Consider the following 20086-nt stretch of genomic DNA (forward strand, 5'->3'; position numbering starts at 1 on the left):
GAAATGGAGCAGTAACTCCTTTACTTCGTGTTCTTGCACTATTTCTCCTTACGCCAGAGGATACCACACAGCCTGGAGCTGTGGGATGTTGTGCTCTGCGGTCAGTTCCACACGAAAACCCTTACAGCGGTTGCACTCCCCCGGGCCCGACCACGCCGTGTCCCTGTCGCTGTCCCGTCGGGCCCAGTGTGCAGCGGTTACGAGCAGGTGCGCAGCGGTGACGAGCAGGTGTGCACCGGTGACTCGCCCTTCGGCACTCCCACTCGGCGATCCGAAAGGCGCTCCCGGGGCGGGGCTCCCATAGGCACTCCCACAGCCACGCCGGGCCGGACGCACCGCCCTTCCTGCCCTTCCCCTTTCAGAAGCTGTGGGTCGTCCGCGGGGTCTGGGAGGCTTCGCGTGTGGCTGCCAGAGGCTGCCGGAGCCTGTCAGGCTTCCCCGGACGCGGCCAGACTTCCCCGGGGCCGGGAGGCGACCAGCGGAGCGGGCCCGCGGCCCAGGGAAGCGCGGCCTCGGCGGCTCCGGCTCCGCGCTCGCTCCCGCTGCCCCCGCGTCGCTTTTTCCTCTTTCCGCAGTGCATCTCTTGGAAGTTTGAAAGACTGATGAAGTTTTAAAAGCAGCAGATTCCTGTAATTGATTTGTGTCCGTGGTGGATGAAGTCCTGTTGTCCGTACTTTGTGGCTTTGTGGCGCAAGTTTTCACAAGTACCCGTTTGGCTTGGCCTCGGCCGAGGCCGGTGAGCCTGTGCCTGAAGCTACACCGGGCTGGTGAGGCTCCGAGCGTGGGCTGTGGGGCTTGGCCAGGTGGCCTGAGCCCCCTTCCCCCGCAACTGGAGTGCCAGCGCCGAGGGCTTAAGCACTGGGGCGATTGAGAATCCTGCCTGCCTGCATCCAGTTTCCAGGTCGGTGCCATTAGCTTTCTGCTGCTGCCTTGCTCCTCAGTTCTGTCAGAATCTAAATCCTAAATGTTTTTTATTTCATTCTGTAAATGCAAAGTGTAAAGTGCAAAATTGTCATGCAAGCAGATAGGCTCTGTACTTAAATGCTCACTAGCTATTATAATACTATTGTAAGATTAAGTTTACTTCCCATCTGAAATATGTGTGTTGGGGTTTTGTTTTGCTCAGTGTAGCAATGGCTTCAGGAACAGCACTGATTTATGATGAGGAGATGACCACTCACAAACTGCTTTGGAATGAGTAAGTCACTGCTGTTGTTTTTAGGAATAGATTCTTATTGGGTCTTGTGAAAGAAGTACCAACTAAATGCATTTTCTGTAAACATTATAGGAAATACCTAGCGATAGGTACCCTGTTATTGTCCTAGTAAATAGGAAGTCTTTCCTTTTGGAGAAAAAAAAATTATTCCTGCTTTGTATCTAGATACACTGTAAGGATAATCTGAAATTGGATTGGAGAGGCTGTACCCTCCAATCTGGGAGGCTTTAACAAGAAGTATTAGCATGAGGCATCTGAGTAGTCCCCTAAATAAGGTATTTTGAGCTAATTTATAAAGTATCATTCATCTTGGAAAAAAGTATGTAGATACACTCACTCAGCTGAAACTCATCAATTAAATTCAGTTAGAAATTGGTGTATGCCACTTGCTTAAATTTACATAAGTTAGACCAGTTCCTTTGCAGTGCTCAGAGTAACAATCCAACCCTGTCTTCTCTCCCAAACCTTCTTCTCCTCTGTTCACCTTCATTGTAATCTACAGCTTTTATTTCTGTAGTTAAGCACTGCAACTTTCAACTGTAAGAGATGAAGCAAAAAATGATATTACTGTATAGGGATTTTTGTTTTAAGAACTTTTTTTCCTTGCATATTTTAGAATCAATTTCTGACTTGGTTCCAAACCAGAAAGTGTTTAAAGATTTTATTTTTCTTTTATGCTTATGTTTCCCTTTTTGAGGGTAAGGAATCTTCTTACAATGCAAAGTTAAAAGCTAGGCTTTATGAATTGTATTTGTTAGCTGTGATGCTGTACTATTATAGTAATATGTTTATTGGTTATTTTTAGTCCCATTTGTGATATTGAAGTGCCAGAAAGACTTTCATCCTCCTATGAGCAGCTTAAACGTTACCACCTTGTGGAAAGATGTGTCCGTGTGCCTGCCAGAGAAGGAAGTGAGGAGGAGATCCTGTTGGTTCACAGGTCTGAAATATAACCTCAGATTAATTCAGTGAAACAGCAGAGCTTGTACCTCTAGGTCATATTTTGATGCATTTGAAAAGGTCTGCTCTAAAATTCAATGACTTCCATTAATTTTGGTGGAAAATTTGTCACATTGAAAGTTAGATGAATAATGTTGCATATGGTAGGTGCTGAATTATGAATCTGCTATTCCACTAAATCCCCATTCTCATTCTTTGAGATCTTAAATGACAAAATGCTGATTAATACATAAGAATAAAACTAAACTTGTAAAAAAATTGGCACAAGACCTTGAAAAGTGTAGAAAAATGGGTATTTCTTTAGAAAGATAATAAAATATCCAAGTATCTTTGAGATAAAAAGGACCAAACAGAAAAAACTTTGCAGCTAATTCTGCAGGGTGGTGGAGTTCAGAGGAACAGCAGCCAGCCTGTTCTGGGCAGTCACAGCAATGAAGTCTTCTCTGGCACTTTGACCTCAGTGTGATGGTTCTGCAGCGAGCTGAAGATAATTGTGCATGTTACTTATGTGCCCATTTGCCCTTGTCAAGGAGTGGCAAGGGCAGCCCTCTCTGTAAGGCAAGAGGAGTTGGGAGCAGAGGGTGATGACAGAGCAGCCAGAGGCAGTAGGTTTGTGGACAAGGGCACAATCCCACAGCACAGTGAGCAGTACAGGTCCAGCAATGCTACCCGGATTGGATTCAGCCATGAGTTTAGACTGCCCAACAAGGCTATAGTGACATGGCAGGTCTGAGGTGAAGCTGAAGAGTCAGTTCACAGGTCAGGGCCCAGGTCCAGATTAAGGGGGTTCATGGCCAAACACAAACATGGCTATGCAACACAGTTGCAATGTACCCAAGAGTGAGAACCTTATTTTGGAAGCAAGAGCCAAGGGGAGGAGGGGCAGTGTCTCCTGAAGCTTCTTAGTAGAGCGGTTTAGAGGGTGCCTCTGCTGAGGCGCCTTCCAGTGCTGTCGTTCAAGGTGACCAATTGTATTGTCTCTGCTTGTTCTGGACTCAGCAGCCAAACCCCAGGAGGGAAGGAATGCACCCAGGGCCCTGACACCTGTGAACAGGACAATATCTTGATCCTATGAATTTTCAGATTCCAAACTAGTATTTTTTTCTAAAAACATGTTTGTTAGACTACAATTAGTGCTGTGTACCATTATAATTTAACTTCATGGTAAATACATTGCTCATTGGGTATGAGGCTTGATCACTGTTTCCAGTTGGTTTGCTCCTGCTAGAAAACTGGGGCAAATCACTTCACTGTCTGGGTTTCCATAGGTAAGCTAGAGATACAAAGCTCCTTCCTCTCTAAAACACTTCTAGACTGAAACAAATTTATAACTCTTCTAAAAGTATTTTATTTGTGCTTACAGTTAGTTATGAGGCTGCTGCGGAAGTTAGACGAGTAACTACATAGTCATTCATGTTTATATGGGTTTATTCCTGTTAATGCCTTCATTTGGAAGTCACTATTTATTTCTATTAGGCAGCACTAGCACATCTCATTTATTTTGTGAAATTCTGGCTACTTTGGTGTTGTCCACCTAGAGAAATGCATATATAAATTAGGACACAGATGGGATGCCATCAGCCTCCCTTTCCAGCTTGCTAGAGAAGGGTGGAAGATCAGTGACAGAGAACTGGGGGAACACTGATGTCAGTGTCTTATTGTACTCTTGAACCACTGAAGAGAGGAAGTTAGTAGACACCTAATAAGGGATTCATTTAAATGCTTATTTTTCATAGACCGAGATAGGACTAGATAAACATTCTCAGAGTTGTAATTCACACTGATGACTGTCAAAATTCCAGTTTAGTTCTTGTTGAGATGGTGTCTATATGTATCGTGGATTACAAAATAGATGGTTGCATGATAAACAAAGCACATTTTTTTGAAAGCAAGACTAGTTGCTCTTACCATTGAGAAAGAGAGAAAAAATGTTGTACTCTTAAGACATCCAAGAACCCTTGCTTTCCTAGCACTCCTTACTTTTTTACTATATCCTGCAACTAGCATTCCAGAGTACCCTATTGGACTTGTGAAGTCTCACAGAAAGCCCATTTTAACATATGCTCTCTTACTTCTAACTGCATTCTGCATTAAAAAAACCCCCAACTTTCTAGTTGCTTAATTAAGTGTTGTGTGAATCTCTCCTCTGCAGTTCAGAGCACTTGGAAGTAGCAAAAAGCACTCAGACAATGAACAAGGAGGAGCTGAAAAAAGTCTCTGAAAATTATGATGCTTTTTTCTTTCATCCGGTGTGTAAGTTGTTAAACTGTTTCCTCTATCAGGATCTACAAGTATTTGTGTTATTGCATCTGAGTGGCACTTTTCTAGGGGAAATTGGCAATACATTTTTTGCTATTGAAGTAGTCTCACATTTATTTGTGATGTTATCTGTTTCAAGTTTATTATAATGCTGTAATTTAAATTGGTTAAGTGTCGTGTCATCTATTCTGTAGTTGTAACATGACAGAATAGTGCACTACTCAAATTTTGGCTCTATTTTTGTCTCTTATTGTGACTGGAGACCACTCATGACCTGCAAATCACATTTTGGTAACAATTGCTCTTAAATGTGCCAGGTAATGAAGATGAAGTCTGCTGTGTTTTGTTTCTAATAGGGTTTCATTTCTTATTTTCCAAGATGCCATAATATTCCACTCAGTATGTCCATCTCATGTTTCTTAACTGCTCCACAAAGAGTATCCTTATAAAGGATCTGGTGATCACACGTGATCCTAGTGGAAAGCACATTGAAACCTATGTTGTAAAGTTCAGTTTCAACTATCTTCATACAGCTTCAGCTATATAGAATTATATCAAGACAGTTTACTGTTGGGATGCTAAAGCATGTCATTTGTGACTAGTTTCAGTTGATGAGTAATTATGACAACAATGATTGTCTCTTTTTCAGAACACCTACCGCTGTGCCAGACTAGCAGTAGGAGCAACTTTGCAGCTGGTGGATGCTGTGATGTCAGGGAAGGTGCACAATGGAATGGCATTAGTAAGGTAAGAAAATACCTGAGAAAGTTTTCGCTTCTTGGCAAAATCTCTTTTGTTGTGAATAACTTTCTAAAACTTTGGTTCAGACCTCCAGGTCACCACAGCCAGAGAAACGCAGCTAATGGCTTCTGTTTGTTCAACAATGTTGCTATTGCAGCAGAATATGCAAAACTGAAATATGGTCTACAGAGGTAAGTGCTTGGTTGACTCTAGAGGAGCTTATCATATGCAAATAACAGTTTGATATGGTACTGCTTTAGATTAATATCTAGAGCTTTCTAGGTGTTGTGTTCCTTTTGGTTCAGAAAAATATTTTTCACATGTACCTTCTTTAGATTTCCACTGAATGTTTTCTTTTACTGATCTATACAGAATTCTTATTGTTGACTGGGATGTGCACCATGGACAAGGAACTCAATATATCTTTGAAGAGGATCCAAGGTTTGAAGGATTTTTCTTTTTCTTTTTTTTATGTTAGCTGTTTGAAGATTGTTTGCCTCCACAGAGAATAAGATTTCTTAAACTTCTAAAACTAGAATCATGCAAAACATTTTAGTCGCTCTGTTTTTCACTTGTTATAAAATAGAGGGGGAAAATTAAAATAAAGTAGAACAAATTTACTTTTTTTTTAAGGAATAACAAACAAAATTAGCAATATGATTACTTTGGTTTGCCAGTACTCAGGTAATTCATCCACTCTCTATATTCATGAATCTCTCAGTTAAAATCTTCAAGTAGTAGCTGGATAACATACATGGGCTTTATATTGTGTTTGGAAAAGCCCTATAAGCAGGTTCTGGAAACAAGTCTGCTGTTCTGAAAATTCCTTGTCTTTGATCTGTGTGGAGAGCATGCATATAAGACATATTTTTCAAGTTAATTTTTAGGTTAATTTTAGCATAGGACCAATTTTCAGAGTCAAGTCCTTTAAGAGAACTAAGAGGAAAGGATGATTTTATTTTCTTGCTTTCTGGCAATACAGTCAGCAGGTTTAGGTTATAAAGTAATATCTAGAACCATTTTGTCAAATTGGATTTTTTTTTTAGTGTTTTGTACTTTTCCTGGCATCGTTATGAACATCGGGAATTCTGGCCATCTCTCAAAGAATCTGATTATGATGCTGTTGGTCTGGGAAAAGGAAAAGGTTTTAACATAAATTTGCCTTGGAATAAGGTAAATGTTGTTCATAGCACAATGAAGCACATACAGTAGCTTTGTAGCTCATTCTTTATGTAACACTTTCTGAAAAAGTGCTCCACTTCACTTGCTTTGGCAATTGTCTTAGCACAGTGTACATCCTTCCTGTCAGTCTAATGTCTGCTGAAAAATATGGTTCAGAAGTTGATAATGTTTAAAAAAGAAGAGAAAAACTTACACATTCATTTTTACTTGAGTATCTTGCCTAGCCATCAAATGGGCAAGTGTTTCAGGAGATGGTTACATCCATTCTTTTTTAGTAGAGAACTGAAGCTCATTCTTAAGATTAAAAATGGTGAATATTTATGCACTTTACTTAAATAGTTTATTTTATTGGACTTCAAAAGATTCACAAATCTTTAACTTTTCCTATCTTTCCCTGAAGTCTTGAAGAACCTTAGAAAATTTGTCATTCCAACAGGAAAATGTGACCAGTGTTTCTCATATTTTTCAGGTTGGGATGGGAAATTCAGATTATCTTGCTGCATTTTTCCACGTGTTGCTTCCAATGGCTTTTGAGGTAATTTTTTACTGCCAAAGGAGGACTACTTCCTAAGTGCTTCTTAAGCAGGTACCACTGAAAAGTATTATGGAATTTTTTAGGCTTCTAAATATTCGATATCTGCATCTTTTCCAGCAAGGATGAAAATAGTGTAAAAGGTTAATAAGTTATTCAAGGAGAATCTTTATTTGTGTTTCATATTCTAACTGAAATAACAGCTGATCATGGGACAGTTGAAATCAGTACAAAATTGAAAACAGGACATAAGACTGTGCTACAACTCTCTCTGTTTTATAACAGTTTGATCCTGAACTGGTTGTTGTTTCCTCTGGATATGATTCAGGAATTGGAGACCCTGAAGTAAGTAACTTGTGTTTTTTGTGTTGTCAGTCATGAATCTGTTCAGAATGTATTCCTACCTCTCTAGTGTCCTGTGTTTGCTAAGTGAAATTCAGTTTGATCAAGTGTAGTGGTTTTAGCTAGGCCTCAAATTAGCAGGCTCAGAGAATCTATGTGGATTGAGAGACAGCTATCACCTAACTGGGTAACCAAGGAAGTATTTCACACCAGATGACCTAAACTTAAGATATGTGTGCAGCAGTGGGAGGTGTTAGGTCAGTTCCATTGTGACTGGAGTGCAGAGAAGACTGATGCAGTAGTTCTGCTCTGCTGGGCCCTGCTCCTGCTGCCGCTACATCGTATTTTGTTTTAGTTTCAGGGAAGTAGAAACATTTTGTTGTTACTCTTTCTGTTTCTTGCTAAGTGTCTTTTAGAGTGCTTATGAATCTCGAGTAATGGGCTTTGTATTAACTGGGGAGTGGAAAGTTATTTCTTGTTATACATAACTTGTGTAAGTGTGTGTTATATTGTAGTTTCTTCTTAATTTTCTCTTTTCTGTATAAATACATGTAGTTAGTTTCAGCATAAACCTGGTTTAGAGGGGGTTTTTTTCCTCTCCCTCTTTTTTTTCCCTTGGCTGGTTGGGGGGAGGAGGAACTCTTTCTGTCTGTCTTGGACACTTGGCATTTTGCCAGCTCAACCCAAGACATCAAGCTAAAAATACGTGTTTGTGTCTTTAAGCTGGTCTGAGTTCACAAGACACTACAAGACTTGTAAAGACAAATTATGCCATATATGTATAGGTTTCTTATCAATGTTCTTGATTCAAGGTTTCATTTCTTAAAATTTTTGTTTGACTCAGGGTCAGATGAATGCCACTCCTGAGGTCTTTGCCCACCTTACACATTTTCTGATGCAGTTAGCTAATGGAAAACTGTGTGTCATCCTAGAGGTAAAGACTTATGGAATGTACTCCCAGGGGGGGAGGCTCTTTGTATTAGAGCCATTTAGGGCAAACCAGAAGCTAGGAAGCAAAGCTTCTTAATGAAATAATGTCTTTTTTTGTTTGTTTTGTCTTGCTTTTGAGTATCAGAAATGCAAAAATATCTAAGACTGGACTATGCTGTTATACCGCAAACCTTTGAAACAAAGGATCCGTATGCTTATCATTCAAAAAAACTTCCTTCACAAATCTGTTCAATTCTTGTGAACAGTTACTAGTCTACGGCTCTGGACAGTCCTGAACTTGTTAAAATTTATTTAGTGAATAGCTGCATTAGCAATGTTTTTACAAATACGTCTTGTTCCAGGAGAGTTTAACCTAAATATACTCTTAATTACTAATGGAGCACTTACAAAATACTCTCTTTTTTCATTAAAAGCCTCTGTGCAAGCTCTTGAAGATCTCTTTTCTTTTTTTAAACAATTAAAAATGTTTTCTCCTTTTGAAATCTAGATTTCAACTCCCTATTTCAGCTGCATGTTAGAAAAATGGTGGCTTTTCAGATAAATAAGTGTGTGGAAATAACTGCTGCCATCAAGGTCTTCAAGAGTGAACTGTTTATTAATTGATTCATTTGACTGTTTATTAATTGTTCATTTGCATGATCTTTCTTCCACCATCCTTCTCTCTGGTAGATTATTACAGGTATCTTTGCCTACTAGCTGAAGTGCAGATAAGCATCTACTCCTACGACTGCTCCATAGGTGATAGATTGCTCCCCACATACTACCTAGCAGTCTTAAATCCATCTTGTTCTCCAAATTCTGCCAAACCATTAGGCAACCACATCTTAAAAGTGTCAGGCTGTCAGAGATTTCTCTTGTGCAGACATTTTAGAGGACAGTGATAGCATTTGCCTTCTAAGGAATCTTCCACAAGAAATGTTGAAGATGGCGTGTTGTGGATGGGAGTGGAGGAGGTGTATTTTTCCAGGGTTTTCATGGCAAAGTCATGACTCATTTCTGAAGTTATTTGAACCATGATAAAGTGAGTTGAATCATGAGATGCCAGTGAAGTACAGCAGGTAGCCGCTAACTTACTGTTTTCATACTGAAAATCATTGACTTAGATGTATTTGTATGTCATCTTCCATTTCTGTAAATGTAGAGATATTTCAAAAATATAATTTATTTTCTATTATGATATGCAGAGAGATGTTAGAAGTACTTGCCCCTTAGTTGACACAAAGTATTTTTTTTAGGGTGGATACCACTTGAAATCATTGGCTGAATCAATCTGCATGACTGTAAAAACGTTGCTTGGAGATCCTGTACCTCAAGTAAGTGGAGAAATGGCACCTTGTCTGAGGTAAGCATATACAGAATTTTAGAACAACCCATCCAAGGTACAGTTTTATATACTTTTGTTTCTGAAATTATTTCAAGTTGTGAGATCTTACAGAATAAAACCATGAGCCATTTTATCCTTTGGCTTTGTTATCCTACAGAAATTCATCTCACTCTAAGCTGAGACAATCCTGCTGTAATCAGGGCAATGCCAGTTAATGTCAGCCAGTACATGGGAAGTATGGAATTGCAAGGATTAGTTCTTCAGCCCTCAGAGCCACTTCAGTCGCTGTAGTACAGCTGGAGCTAACCTTTCTCATATCAGTAAGAGATGATGCTGTGCAGTCAGTCTTGATGAACCCGTGTGTTTCTGGAATTTGGAGCATTGTGGCTTGGGGCACTTCATGGTGTAAAGTTGTACCAAAATAATTAAATTTCAAGTCTACCTTCTTTTTTGGAGACACAAAGACTGTGTTTGCAAAGTGGTGAATCTGACCTAGTAAAGCATTCTGAACCTTGGGCCTGAAGCAGTCTCCCATCAAAACAGTGTCTTTCTGTCTACCTATCTGTACTACCTCCTCCACATCTCCATATTCTGTCCTCAGTCTCTCCCAGTTCAGTAGCTGCCCTGTGCTTTTTCCAGCAGTAATGGTCCTCATGCACTTCAGTGGCAGCACCTGCCAGTTGGCTGTGTTAGTTAAAACTCAGAGCTCAGATCAGTCAGGAAAGCAGTGTAGATATACATTGGCTGTGGGCTGAGTTTCTTTTGGTAAACTGATGGAGTTATTTTGCTGTCAGTGCATCCCATAGTCCCAGTGTGTCCTCTTTTTCTTCTCTATCAACTGTGGTGTCTCAGGTGTCTATCGTCCCAGGTAATCGAGAGTTGTTTACATATTTATGCAACGTATCAGTCCAGCTCCTGAACACCTTACAAATAATTTCCAACTACACAGAATTTCTTCTGGATTTAACATGACCTGAATTATTTTTGTATGATGGCTAATACAGTAGGACCGTTTGCCCGTAGTGCTGCAAATACCAGTGATAATAAAAAGAAGATTTCAACACAAAGAATAGCAAAGAATGTGATTTATTTGGTTCCTGAACAGATTGTGTCTTGCTTTTGAGTGAAGCAAATTAAATCTTTACATTGTGTAGATAAAATCTCTGACATTGACAGACAGGAGAAATTTTTCCTTTCTTGAACTCAGACAGGTGTGCTTCCTCCAACAGTAGGGTTGGGATTTCACTCAATACATGCTGCATGTGTTCTTCACCTCTTTCTTTTTTCACTCTAAATCTAATCTTTCCAATTAATCTGCCCATTGATTATCATTCTCTTTATCCTTCTGTTCTGCATTCTTGGAAGAGACCAGAGCTTGTTCATTTTCAGTTGGATTCTTTGGTTTTGCTTTTTTGTTGAGGTCAGTTATGTTTCCTCTGTTTTCATTCCTGCTTATACTGTTAATATGGTTTCTTTTGTAGTGCTGTTGAATCTATTCAAAATGTGAGAGCAGCGCATAAACCCTACTGGAAATGGTTGACATACGAAGGTAATTTCCCTTTCTTCAAGTAACTGTGATTAATAAATGGATTCATACAGAAATTAAAATTATAATTGATACTGGTGGATTAAAATAATTGAACAAGCAGTTATTCATCAATGACTGATGAAGCACTGTGAGGTTTCATTCAAGGCCACGTCTTCAGCTGGTCTGAAGAGAACTTCTGAGGCCAGCAGACATCATGCCAAAAAGTAGCCCTTTGTTTGAAGATGCCATTTTCTGTGTCAAAAATATAGGCGTGAGATCTATTATCATTTATCACCTTTCACTAGATTAAAACAAATGTAGTAGCACTGAAAAAGTAACATCTGTGGCAGGAAACATTGGAGCTAGTGCATGGAAGTAAATATGAATACTATTAATGCAAGTGTACTCTATTTTGTATATAAACATTTTCAAAAATTAGTACATTGCTTAGGAATTAATACCTGTGAAACTGCTCTTTCTTTTTATCTAGACACATCATTTTTAGAAAATTTGAGCACCAAATCACATCTACTAAAGAAGGCTAGCTCAAATCCCTCCATGGAACATGAGTCTAAGATAACTAACAGCAATGAAACAGTCAAAGTAGAAAAATTTTTGGAACTGCACATGAAAAATACTCTGTTTCCAGTGCCTCCCATCAAAACAGCAACAACTGATTCTACAGGTTTAGCACATTTTCTCCCTGTACCTCTTCATTTGGTGAAGGAAATGGACAAAACTGAAATAAAAGCTCTTGTCAGGTTGGTCCTATCTATTTAATTTTCAACATAATTAAGAGGTTGAGTCTGTACAGACTGCCATCAAGCTCTGTGTCTGCCATGGTCATCCTTTTTGGCCTTAGTCTCCTCAATTATAGCCAGAATTCCTTCCTTTGAAAAACAAAGCCGTTTGTTTTGTTTGTTACTCATAGCCTTGAAATCTTTGAATTAATCAGAATAATTTTCTCTGAAAATCTTTCAGTAGAGATAGGACAGCTAATGCAAATGTATACATTTAGAAAGAGTTTTTGCTAGGAAGGTGCCTTAAAGCTCTGTATTCAGTTTTATATCTGGAAAAATACAAAGCTGCTCTGTTTTGAGAAACTGAACTTTTTATCTTGTCTTAATCTAATTTTGACAGAACTCCAGAACTCTTTTTCCTGAATATCTTCAGACATTTTTGTTTTCTTTTTGGTGCAGAATGGAGACAGATGTAGAGAGCTCAAGACTGTCAGGCCAACAGTGTTGTCATCATCCTTTTAGAGCCAGGTTTCTGAGAACCAATGTGTAGCATCCATACAAAAAGCACACCCTTAATAGTAGGTGCAAAATACTTTATCAGTGTCCTCTTCAAAGACATTATTGCTCTAACCTAGTTTTTCTTCATATAATTTGTTTTACAGTGGCTTTTATGCAGACCTTGTGAAAGAAGATGAAACTTTCCTCTCTCTTGGCAGTATGTTGCCCGTCCTAGATAAAATACTTAAAAAAGAGGTAATACATTGCTTTGATCTTGGGGTTAGGGACAGAGTTGGATTTCTCTGATTTTTGCATATTGTTGTCCAGATACTGGTTATTGTGTACCTCACAGGTCCAGTATCTCAGCTGGAATGTGCTTAGCTATGAGAGTGATCATGCAAGACGAGAAAACAAATATTTAGGTAGAGTTGTTAACCACAGTACATCTTTCTAATGGCCTTTGCACAAGTCCTTGTCCAGACTTTCTGTAGATAGTCACAGCACGTGAGTCATTAAGAACCTTCTCACAGCTCTCAGACCTACAGGTGAGCCAGGCATTTACTCTTCCAGTTGAGGGGTGCAGAAGTTGGTGTATCAAACACCAGTAAGCAGCAATGAGAAATCTCGATTTATTTTCTTTATTTATTGAAGAAATATCAAAACTTTTCCTGTGTCTTCAGTCTTTAGGAGAGAGTTTATTTCTGCATTACCTTCTTTTACAAGACACCATGCTATGTGGGGCTGCACGTGTTACCATCATTTGCACAACACTTTACACACAGTAAATTTTGATTTACCCATGTGCGCGCGCTCACGCACCCGCTCACGCACCCGCTCACGCACCCGCTCACGCACCCCTTTCAGTGGTGTTTTCAACAGTTCTACTGCATGGTGTGATTCTGAATACAGTAATTGCATTTCAGTATTTTGATTCTTGCAAAGTCAGGAATGAAGAGAATGCAGGCTTAGAGGGTGCATCTTTGTATTCATGTATAAAAACTTGGGAGAGGCAAAAAAGAACAACTCCAAACAAATAAAAAATGTTACTTCCTAATAAAACACTTTCTCCCTTTTAGTGAAAAGCTCTCTTTAAAATACTAGGCCTGCAAGAAGAGTAACTGCCAGAATGACCTCTTGCTTCTAAGGCATCTTCTTGCTGTTTGAAGTTGCATATGTAGATCTTGGGGACAAGTTTGTGACATAACAGACTGCATACAGCTCCAGGACAGAGCCTATAAATAGATTTTTAAAAATGGTAACAGGCAAAAAGAAATAGAACTTTTAATGAGTTGCAGATCTAAGTTTTCGTGCTGACAAACACAAAGAGGAGCGAGGAGGGAAAACACATTTTTTGCTTTGCTTTCATGTAGAGTTCAAAGCACTACACAACACAAATAACACTGAAAGGGTGACTGAGGAATACTGCAGTTTTATTTTCCAGAAAGGCATAACTTGTCTAGGTTAAAGGAAGAGTCACAATTCGGGGACAACCTCCTTTTTGTAGCATATATTTTCTACTGTAAGTTTGCTTATAGGCACGCTGAGTATATCCAATCTGTAGATTATGTAGAGAATCAGTAAAGATGGCTTTCCCCTGCAAGAGCTATTTTTACAGTTGCCTTTCAGCATAAAGCCATACTTTTGAAGTAACAGTACAGCTTGTGGCATAATAATCCAATATGGCCTTTCTATAGAAAATGAATTAATAACATTTTCTTAACCCTGCTATGGTAGATCATTAGCATCCCTTGATACATATAAACAAGTAAAAAACCAGTTGTTAGACTTAAAAAATGACGTGTTCTTGTGCAGCATTAACTGCTTCTAAGTGAACGTATTTTGCAGGTATGTAATGGAATTGCAGCATCACCCACATCTGCTGTTTCTGCTGCTGTTGCACTAAGACATTGTGTTCGTTTTGGACTTCAAAGGTGAATTTGTATTCTTTGCATTTGCAGCCCTTTGACAGAATGTTAAACTGTGATTCTAAGTGTATGGAGTATGGCAAACTAATGATAACTGACCGAGGGGAATTGGCTCCCAAGGAAACCCTCCACACTCAGTGAGAGAGTAACCCAAAATGACGGGGAACAAAGGTGGGGTGTGGAAGCCACAGGGAGGGAACAAAACCAAAAACCTGTACAAAATCTTTTGCAACATTCAACTCTCAAACTTCCGGAGCTTCAAATTCACTGTCTATCCCTATTCCCATCAGTTCTGCTTCTTCCCTGTCTTCTTCCATCCATTTCTGACAATATTCTCTCCATTCTTCATATGTTACTCATTTCCCTACAGCAAACTGCCTGCAAAACCTTGGGATTTAAACAAATACCACGTCCATTTGCATAGCATTTTCAAGGTGTGGTCCAAATAACAGCATATATGCCAGCAAAAGCCTTTGGCCTTAGGGAAGGTAAAACATGTGTAAGGATGATGGCTGTGCTAGCCTGCATTTTCTTTGTCAGATTTCAGTTTGTTTAGGCCTAGGGATATTCTCTTGGTTTTGATTTTCCATGGGAGAAATGGCGTTCCCTTGAACTGTCCTAAATGTGCTTTATCTATACTTTTAATGGACCAATTTCAGAAAAAATTACATTCTTTTTTATGTATCTATGCATACTTTTCATACAAATGTCACTAAATGAAAAAAATTACTTGTAGATTTAATTGTATGTTTATTTTTTGTTTCTTGCAGAGTACTTTGTGTATTTGTTGGAGACATGCAGATCATACCAAACACAGAAGATGGGTGAGATTTCTTTTAACTTCAGGGAGTCAGATCCTACAGGCTTTGTAAATGTTCAGAAGTGTCTGTATGTGTGATGAGATCTGCACTAAGGAATCAGTCATGACTTGGCATTCATTAAGTATAGCTTGAGGCAAAAGACAGAACTTTCCCTAATACATCTTCAAAGAGAAACTGCTATGTCTAAATGTTGCTTTATACTTTTAGTCATAGGTTTAAATTATAGTCCTTCTATATTAATTGAAATTTAAATTCTTATTGAAAATAGGATATTGAAGATACAAAGTAAAAAATAAGGCAATTATTATGTAGGTTGTATCCCCTACATAACTGCAGGAGGCACGTCATGCTGATGCAGAGTTCCTTATTGAAGTAATCTTTTCTTAAAACTTTTTTTCCACTTCCCCTTTTACTTGAAGGTGATTTGCCCATAGTCTTTAATCCTCTTTTTAAAAAATACCATTAAAAGGATTTCAGTTTTAATTGTTGCTTACATTTTGGCATGTAGTAATGAAAACAGTTATTTCCTCCTCTGCTGTGAATTAGTATTTAAAGAGTGATTGAAAAAAATATTTTTTTATCCCAATGGGAGATGGTTAAATACTCAAATGTGTTTTTATTTACAGAAAAACGCTCATCATCCATATCTGTGAGAAAGAACACTCTGGAAAGACCAGTTCCAAACACTATATTTCTCTAAACTGGAAAGAGGTAAGATTCGCTCCCTAAAAAAACATAGGAGGAAAAATTTTTAAACAGAAATATTAGATTATATTTACAAATTCATAAAATGACACTGAGAATTACATCCCCACACTCTAGTTTGGAACTTTGAAAAATGTTTCCTTTACTTGCCCTTGCCAGGGTACTACTCCTTTACCTAACTTTAGAGTATTAGAATGCATAGGTTTGAGGAAACCTTCCATAACATCAAGGCAGAGTTACAGTGTGAAGACACTAAGGAAAAGATGAATAGTCTGCATGCTTAATATAAAAATCACTGGGAAAATAAATCGGTATACTGTGTCCTAGGTCAATCGGAAGCTTTTTGAGATTCACCTCTTTGTTTTGTTTTATGCCTGTGAATTTGGAGCTTTACATTTCTGCTAAAGAATGTCATGTTGTTGTTAAAGGATGCTGAAGGAAATGACTTCTTCTCTGCCGTACTTGGATTCATTCTTCCTGTAGCATATAGTTATCAACCAAACTTAACAGTAATAGCTGTTGGACCAAACAGGAACCTTGAAATAAGCGGGATTTCTCTACTTTTTGGTTTACTACAAGGATTAGCTGAGTCTCGAATTTTTGCTGTGATCAAGGTAAGAAGTGGTGCTAAGCTGTGGTGCTTCCAAGTGTCTGGGATGGAACTCGAATCAAGCAGCAGCATGCCTGGTATGAACTGCATCAAGCTGCCCAGGAGAAAATATTCATAGAATAATAGAATTGATTGGGTTGGAAAGGACCTCCGAGATCATCAAGTCCAACCCTTGGTCCAACTCCAGTCCATTTACTAGATCATGGCACTCAGTGCCACGTCCAGTCTCAGGTTCAAAACCTCCAGGGATGGTGAATCCACTACCTCTCTGGGCAGCCCATTCCAATGCCTGATTACTCTCTCTGTAAAGAATTTTTTTTCTGATATTGGCTGTGTCTGTCCTGTCTTTGCTACCCCAGAGTTCACAGCACAAAATGCCCAAGTTTTTTCTGTCCTGAGAACAAGACAAGACACAGATGCACACCAAGCCATAGGCAGCCTGCGTGATGGAGAAGCTGAGGCATGAATGCAAGCCCATGGTTATGTCTGTAGACCACAGATGATCTGACAGTTTGCCACAACTTCCACCCATCAGGGATTCACAGCTCAAAGTTGTCTCCTGAAAAGAGGCACTTACTGTCCGTTAAATCACCTGGCCTCTTTACATCAAATGTGATTGAAAGCAGCCCATTGTCCTGTTCATCATGGATCACTAAATTTCCTCTCTTCTCTCCATGCTATATGTTGTCACAAATGACTTCCAGCATGCAGAAGATAAATCAGAGTGGCACATATCCTTCAAGTAAACTAAATTGTCATAACACAAAATTGAGGGCCAGTCTACCACAGCTTTGTGTTTCTGATAGAGAGTGTGAGAAAGAAAGTAACATATCTGGATCTTTTCCTAGTCTAGTTTTTTTCCTTATGCTACCACATTAAGAACTTCTAAACTTAGGAAGTTGGAGGCTGTATCCAGACTAGTGATCAGTGCCAGTGAACGTATCTTCCATGAATTTATCTAATCTCTTAGGGATCTCACTTTACACTTGACCTGTCCAGCACCCTGTGATTGTCAGAAAATTTGTCTATGTGATCTGTGAAACAGTAACTTTTGATTGCTTTTATGCCTTCTAGTTCTTAATGAGAAACATCAAACAGTTGTTCACATATGCTTATTCTAATCTGGTCACCAGGTAGTATCCAATTAAAGCTACGCTATTAATTAAGCTGCCAATTAAGTGGATTTTGACATAACATTTGAGAAAACCTATAGAATAAATTATTTAGTTTACAATGCTGACACACATTATCTAAGCTAAAATAATTTGTATATTGATATGCAGTATATATAAACAGTGTATTTACACATTACTAATAAGGAGTATGAAATGGAGAAAACTACTGATGATCTGAAGTGTAAACACTGAAATAAGGCATACATCTTGAAAACAATTATGGATACTTTTATATTGGTATTCTGCAGGTAGCTCCATAACAGGATTATGTAATATGTGGGGATTTTATAATGGATGTTCTTGGCTTTTCAGAAAACTGAAAAAATGCTTCTATCGCTTAAAATAGGGTTACAGTCTTCCACATATTATCTTCATGTACCATCAGCATTTCAAAATACAATTTCTGCAAGCAAATGATTTTGATTTAGACTGTGAGATGTCCGAAACAGTCACTTCTTGATGAAGCAAAATACACCACCATTTTCCACTCACAGAAAGTAAATGATGCGTGAACTAAATAAGCTCCGTGCTCTACTTCCCTCATAACACTTTTTGTCCTTAACCCAGTATATTTCTTTTCAATCATAAGAGGAAGAATGATATTCTTTCTCTATCTGAAAGAAACAAGTTTTACAACAGATAAAAATTAATTTACTTTTTTCAGAAAAAACTCCATTTTTACAGGCTTTTCTTTGAAAATGGGAAGTTGCTCATTCTTGCTACTAATATTAGCAGTTCAATGACAAAAGTTTGTTTTAAAATAATTTCATGTATCACTGAAACAAAGAGTGTTTGGTTCACAGGAGTGGTTTTTTTCTTCTTAATTAGGACACAGAGATAAATTTAATGCAAAGTGTTGCCAAAGCATTAGTGGGTGCTTCTCTGCCTGCCTTTGGAGTTTATGTACCTCCTAGCCAAGAAAAAGTAAATGAAATAAAAAGATTAAGAGACCAGTTTGAGCAGGAATGGAAAATGCTTCAGTGTTCAGGTAAGTTGCCTGGTTTTATCTTAAATTCTTATAAACATGCGTAGATTTCTGAAAAAAATGTAAAATACAGCTGAGTCCTGTAGGTCAGTGGGATATTAAAATCAGTGGGAGTAGATTGATCTACTGTGAAAATGATGAAACTGAATGTTTAGCCAGAAAGCCAGAATGTCATAGTATAATAACTATACCATTGGGACCTTGAATACTGTTCCTCCAAAATTTTGGAACAAAACTACCAAAATAATATGTGCCTAAAGAATGGGTAACAAGATGTGCACTGACTCTGATTGCTAATGTGTTATCTGCATATAGTACCAAATCAATGACATTTTTATATGTTCAACTTGTCCACAAATAACATCACATAACTCAATAGAGATTAGTAATGCTGCAAGTACAGTCACAAAGAACTGAGGATCAGGCACTGCATTTGTATAGGAATCAGGCTACGCAGGTATGTATGTTTTCAAGCATACTGGTCTAGAAACATTTTTCTGCAGAATGACTTTTGTTTTGCAGCAGGAAAAGCAATTATAAAGAAGATCATATCTCTCTAAAAGAAAATGCCCTGCTTTCTTCCAGGAGTGGCCAAGACCGGGGTCTGGTTCCAATAAAAATGTTCTTACAGGCTCAGGAATTGTGGTATGAGCTTGATTAATAACTGGTTTTTTTATTGCTGTTGTTTTCAGTGAAGGATGGAATTTCAAGAAACTGACTTCAGAATCATTTTACAAAGAAGAAAAGGAAAATATGAGGACTTCACTCTACTCTCCTTTCAAAAGGAAAATTGTCTATATAAGAAATAAAAACTGCAAGTCCCCAGAGTTGTAGTAGTGGCCTAAGGCAGCTACATCATGTAGTTTCTCAAAATTAAACAAACACCCCAAAGCAATAGCCATAGTATGCCTTGTTCTGCAACATTCCAGATATGACTTAAGGATTATTTTCAAGAGCAGTTTTCTGAGATTGTGACTTCAATAATGTGCCCTTTTGATTTCAGACACTGCAAATTATGTTTTTACTGGTGTTGGTACTGGAATCAGCTTTTTATATATTAATATGAATAACTAAATCTGTCCTTGCAGGCCTTTTTTTAATTGTTCCAAGTGCTTCCCTTCTCATTTGCTCTGGTTTTCAGATATTACTGGATGGGAAATGATACCCACCCTTAACATTTTGATATTAAAACCTTTTTCAAAAGAAAACAAATGCCATGTGAAACCACTAACAAAAGCTGAAAAACATGAAAATACTCTGTTTCAGTTTAGAATTTCTTGAAACTTTGAACTCAAAAAATTTAAATTGGAAACTGGGCAAAGACCAAACTTTAGCTTCAAATCTTTTCCTTACAGGAGCTTTGTTCTGTTCCTTCTTCCATCTCCCACTCTCCCTTGAATGCCTGCCTTTTTTTTTTCCCAGGGAAAAAGCATTTTCTGAGAAGTTTCTGAGAAATCCTCTTTACTTGAACTGAATTTCTAGTGTTTGGATGATGTGTTTTTTTGATATGTATTTTTCTACGACCTTTAATAAACGTGAATTAAGAGGGGGGAAAAAATGTGTACTCCTGCGTTTGTTTTTAAATACTGTCA

General features: G+C 38.3%; 1 protein-coding gene across 3 annotated transcripts; it reads left to right on the forward strand.

Annotated features, from left to right (window-relative positions):
- Window positions 1–327: 327 nt before the first annotated feature.
- Window positions 328–20040, forward strand: HDAC10 (histone deacetylase 10). 3 transcript variants are annotated; one of them, XM_071552544.1, is made up of 21 exons: window positions 328–901; window positions 1127–1198; window positions 2022–2156; window positions 4329–4425; window positions 5085–5182; window positions 5263–5367; window positions 5549–5617; window positions 6223–6349; window positions 6828–6893; window positions 7176–7235; window positions 8077–8166; window positions 9419–9525; window positions 10989–11056; window positions 11526–11796; window positions 12438–12528; window positions 14119–14204; window positions 14969–15022; window positions 15646–15730; window positions 16153–16338; window positions 18338–18497; window positions 19187–20040. In XM_071552544.1, exons 2-21 carry the CDS (start codon window positions 1134–1136, stop codon window positions 19210–19212), a joined length of 2046 nt encoding a protein of 681 aa, XP_071408645.1. In that variant the 5' UTR covers window positions 328–901; window positions 1127–1133; the 3' UTR covers window positions 19213–20040. The 3 variants fall into 3 exon arrangements, with proteins under 3 accessions (XP_071408645.1, XP_071408646.1, XP_071408647.1); XM_071552545.1 differs by having other exon boundaries at window positions 1132–1198; XM_071552546.1 differs by lacking the exons at window positions 328–901; window positions 1127–1198 and having other exon boundaries at window positions 2069–2156; window positions 4329–4429.
- The last annotated feature ends 46 nt before the right edge of the window (window positions 20041–20086 follow it).

Source organism: Pithys albifrons, chromosome 3, assembly GCF_047495875.1.
Source record: "Pithys albifrons albifrons isolate INPA30051 chromosome 3, PitAlb_v1, whole genome shotgun sequence".
Lineage (NCBI taxonomy): Eukaryota > Metazoa > Chordata > Aves > Passeriformes > Thamnophilidae > Pithys > Pithys albifrons.